General features: G+C 47.2%; 1 protein-coding gene across 1 annotated transcript in view; it reads right to left on the minus strand.

Moving 5' to 3' along the window:
- Window positions 1-2,382: 2,382 nt before the first annotated feature.
- akap8l (A kinase (PRKA) anchor protein 8-like) overlaps window positions 2,383-5,000 on the minus strand; it is a gene marked incomplete at both ends in the record, with an annotated part of 19,655 nt that continues 17,037 nt past the window's right edge. The window contains 3 exons of the mRNA XM_080524712.1: window positions 2,383-2,571; window positions 2,845-3,006; window positions 4,690-4,785. Of these exons, the coding sequence (XP_080380838.1) occupies window positions 2,383-2,571; window positions 2,845-3,006; window positions 4,690-4,785 (447 nt within the window). The remainder of the gene's footprint in view (window positions 2,572-2,844; window positions 3,007-4,689; window positions 4,786-5,000) is intronic.

The raw sequence follows: 5,000 nt of genomic DNA on the forward strand, positions 1-5,000 counted from the left end.
AAGGGAATCGACGAGGTCTGTGGCTCTCTACCTAACTGAACTTTGGACGGAACTCTCTCGTTCTGTTCCATAAAACATAGAAATAGGACGTCATCTCCCAGAGCTACTACCACCAGGTCTGATTAAAGTTACACCTGCATTGATCGCTGTACCATACACAGGGTTCCTACAGGTTTGGTGAAGTCTGATATCCATGCATTTCCTTACTCATCCCATTTCTCCATCCTATTCCTGAAGCACGCACTTCTGCGCTTTCTCACATGGATGAAGATGGTAGCGCGGGTGTGTGTGTGTAAAGAAGAGTCTGTATCTAGAGCAAACACACACTTCAGGGAAAGGTTGTAGAAATGGGATGTTTTCAACAGTTATTGCTTGAATCTCACCAGTGCCCAGTGGTTAAGAGGAAATCACACACACAAGCGAAATCGTGAGTTCTAAACATTTATTCATAGCTGTCAAACAACAACATAACACAGGATGAACGAAAACCATCTGTAAAAAATAAAAACCTGCCCCTTCTTGCATCTAACACACAAACAGAACAGGAGTGAACGCCAGGGCATGTTTGGGAGGGAGGGAGGGGAAACGATCCATCGTCATTTCCTACGAATCTAGCTCATGATTTTTACAGGCCAAGTGTCCAGGTAGGGTGTGTGTGTGTGTGTGTGTGTGTGTGTAATAACAACAACAACAACAACAACAATGATCACCGTCTACCACAACGAGGCCATTCTCAACAACAAAGAAAAGTCAATATGAACATCAGGGCTCGACATTAAGGCTTGTCCGCTTGTCCGGGACAAGTACATTTTATGTTCGGACAAGTGGACTTCCTCCTGCAAGTCAAAACTAAAAAAGAAATCAATATGTATTAATATCTGCAAAACATTAATTCCTCCTTCCGATCTGAATAGTAAAAAAGCTCTCGGACAAGTACAAGATAAGTTCACTTGTCCTGAATAAGCTTAAGGCCGATTTAGACTTCTGTGTAAAATCAACGCCGTAGCCTTGCGTAGTCCCGCCTTGCCTACGGCGTAGGTTGACGTGCACATCTCTAAAAATGTAAGAACGCGTCAGTTTCTACGCAACCGTAAGCTCTGTGATTGGTCCGCTTGGTAGCACATGATTCCGACTCTCTCGTAGACCAAAATGCGGAAGCCATGACAGAAATGTCATTTACCTTTAGATAGATATAGATAGACTTTATTTGTCATTGCTACAGTACAGGTACCAAACAACGAAATTTAGGAGGGGTGGCTCCCCTGGTGTTTAGGAAAGGAAAAAGAAACACATTTTTAGCCGTGCTGTGCATTCCTTATAGCGCGATTCACATTTACGAGATGTACAATCCTGTTTATTTAGAAATAAATGATTAGTTACAGGGAGCCCCATGGCTGTTCGTTGGGTTTAAATTATATTTATGATAGACATATTTAATGTAAAGTTATCTATAAGAACTGTGATTGGTCCGCTTGGTAGCGTCACATTCCGACTCTCTCGTAAATGCGGAAGTCATGACAGAAATGTCATTTACCTTTTCTGTAATTACTTATTAATAAAGATTTGAAAATGTATGATATCTTATTATCTTAGTTTACTGTCATTTCAATGCATTATAGACATTTTCTTTACAACATGCATAACAAAAATATGTTTTTTGATCGCCATCATGTCGCTATGAGTACACCGACCAACGTAGAACTATAAACTTGGAGAGCTCCCGCGTAGGCTACGGTGAGTATAAATCAGGCTTAAATGTCAAGCCCTGAACATGACAGATTCTGAGCAAAGGCACAACAACAACAACAACAATAATAATAATCAAGAAACAGGAAAATAACGTAGAAATGAGAACAGATGTGCATTAGTGTGTGTTTTCGTTGTCGAGGCGACAGGGGCAGGCGGGGAGGTACGTTCAGTATAAACGAAGGTGATTGGCCGTGAGAGGGAGGTAAAGACTGCGACTGTCCTGTCCTCCCTCATCCCCACTACCCTCCTGTACAGTTTCTCTACTGCAAATTTAAAAAAAAAATCTTCTTTCTTCGTTGTAACTGCCCAATGGCCCCTGGTCCTAGCATAGATTAGTTTTTCTCATGATGACCGATGGACAGATGACTCACTCACTTACAAATGTACTTGTCGCGTACTAAGTCGCTTTGGGTAAACCCGTCTGCTAAATGTCTGAGATGGAAAGGTAAATGCAGGTAGAAATGAAGGTGGTTGCCTGTCGGAGGGAGGTTAAGAGTGTGGCTGGCTGGGCAGGAAGAGGGGGGGGGGAGCGAGCAGTGTTGATTGGTCCAGAGGGAGGGGAGGTTAGGGTGGGGGGGAGGGGAGGTTAGGGTGGGGGGGAGGGGGGTGGGCGGGTCATCTGTAGGTCAAAGTTCACTCGATGACAACCACGACCACGTCGTCGTTCTTCTCGGTCTTCTCCTCTTTGCTTTCAGTCTCCTCTTCCCCCACCACCGCCTCGTCCTCCTCCGCCGCTAAATCCACCACCGCCTCCACCCCTTCATCCTCTCCAGCAGCCGCTTCTGCCACAGCCTCCTCCTCTCCCTCCTCCTCCTCTCCCACCTCATCATTCAACAAGAACTCCTCCCCGTCCCCAACCTCAACCCCTTCCTCCTCCTCCTCCCCTCCTGCCAGCACCTCCTCCTCTCCCTTCTCTTCTTTCTCCACCGCCTCTTCTTTCTTTCCCTCGTCTGCGTCCGCTGCTACAGCTGCTGCTGCTGCTACTACCGCCACCTCCTTTTCCATCTTCTCCTCCTCCTCCTCCACCCCGGTGGCAGCCTCCTCCCCAGCCGCCTCCTCCTCCTCCTCCTCCTCCTCCTCCTCTCCCTCCCGAGCCTCCTCCCCCTCCTCAGCGGCCTCCCCTCCCTCCTCCGCCTCCCCCTTCGACATCTCCAGGTCGCCGTGGCTCTCGTCTGCCAGCTCCGCCTCCGCCACCTCCATCGCCATGGAGTCTTCGGGGTCCTGGTCGTCTTGGTTACCGGTGAAGGGGTTCTCGCCCTGCGAGGAGGAAAAGAAAGAAAGGAAAGAGTGCGGTTGGTTTAGAGACGACACACAGACACAGACACAGTCTCTATGAGACAGTGGGTGAGGAGAGACACTGTGGCGACCATTCACTGCAATATACATGCAGAAACAGAGAGAGAGAGAGTGTGTGTGTGTGTACCATTGGCAACTTTGGGTCTGACCTAGGGGTGTAACGGATCACCTAACTCACGGATCGGATCGTGTCACGGATTTTGAGTCACGGATCGGATCATTTTTCGGATCAACACAAAACATTTTTTTTTTTAAATAAAAACAACATTTTCCTTGAATTCTGTAAAAAGAGGATGCATTTGCTAATTCGCCGACAATTAGGATCCTCTCCTTTTCATAGAGGTCGGGCACAACCTTCTCACTGAAGTGGGGGCGCGAGGGGATTTTGTAACGTGGCTCAAGCACATTGATCATATTTTGAAACCCTCCGTTCTCCACAACGGAGTATGGCCTCATGTCTGCCGCGATAAACTTCCCAATTGAATTGGTAATGGCTTTAGCCCGGTCTGAGTCTGCAGGAATCGTCTGTTTAAATGACGTTTGGAGAAGTTGTTGTTGAGCTACTTTTTTCTTGCCCCCCGTCATCAACACACCAGGGTGATGTCGCGTTAAATGTGTGGCCATGCTTGACGTATTGCCTGCCTCATAAGATTTCCGCGTGGCACAATGCCTACACACCGTAACTTTCCCTCCTTCCATCATTATTATAAGTAACAGGGAAGCCAAAGTGCTCCCATACATGTGATTTCAATGACGAGGGAGGCCTTTCCAGTTCGCCAACGTTGCTAGCACTCGCCATGATACTTGTTGCTGTGGATTCCCAGCTTCACGTGGAGTGAGTACGTAACAGAGTACTTTTTTTGTGTGTTTACACAATCACCCAGGCTGCTTAGCGGGTGATATGACGTGATATAAGTGGGACAGAGATGAGTGAATGAATGTTGTTGTCAACTCAGTACACATGCAGAGAGTGAGAATAAAGCGCACATGATGTTTTTCTACCGGTTACATTTGAATGAATGAATGAATGGTCTTTATTGTCATTGCTACAGCACAGGTACCAAACAACGAAATTTAGGAGGGGTGGCTCCCCTGGTGTAAAAAAAAAAAAAAAAAAAAACGATTTTGCTATTGATCCGCGGTACACATGCGTTCCGAACCGTGGAGGGCGATCCGAACGGATCACGGATTATCCGTGATCCGTTACACCCCTAGTCTGACCAAATAAAAATGACATGTGGGGTTCCCCAAGGGTCAATCCATGGCCCTCTTCTATTCAATCTCTACATGCTTCCATTGGGACGCATGATAGAAAAGAACAAAATTGCCTGCCACAACTATGCGGATGACACTCAAACATAGCCCTCTCACCGAACGACTATAGTCCCATCGACAATCTCTCTAATTGCATTGAGCAAATAAACACCTGGATGACACAACTTCCTCCAACCAAACAAGGACAAAACAGAGATAATTGTATTCGGTGCACCTGACAAAAGATCGAAAGTCAGTGCAAAACTTGATTCTCTCTCTCTTCACACTAAAAAACTGGTCAGAAATCCAGTGTGTGTGTGTGTGTGTGTGTGTGTTTGTACCTTGAGGTAGCTCACAAGTGTGTGTGTGTGTGTGTGTGTGTGTGTGTACCTTGAGATAGCTCTCCAGCTTCTTGCCGATTACTTTGTGGTTGAGGATGCTGCGAGCCACAGACAGGCTGGCACGCTTCGACTGCTCCATCATCCCCTGGGGTCAGAGGTCACACACGTTACACTGGGGTCAGAGGTCACACGTTACACTGGGGTCAGAGGTCACACACGTTACACTGGGGTCAGAGGTCACACACGTCACACTGGGGTCAGAGGTCACACGTTACACTGGGGTCAGAGGTCACACACGTCACACTGGGGTCAGAGGTCACACACGTCACACTGGGGTCAGAGGTCACACACGTCACACTG

This window comes from Nansenia antarctica, assembly GCF_963989245.1.
Source record: "Nansenia antarctica genome assembly, chromosome: 2".
Classification (NCBI taxonomy): domain Eukaryota; kingdom Metazoa; phylum Chordata; class Actinopteri; order Argentiniformes; family Microstomatidae; genus Nansenia; species Nansenia antarctica.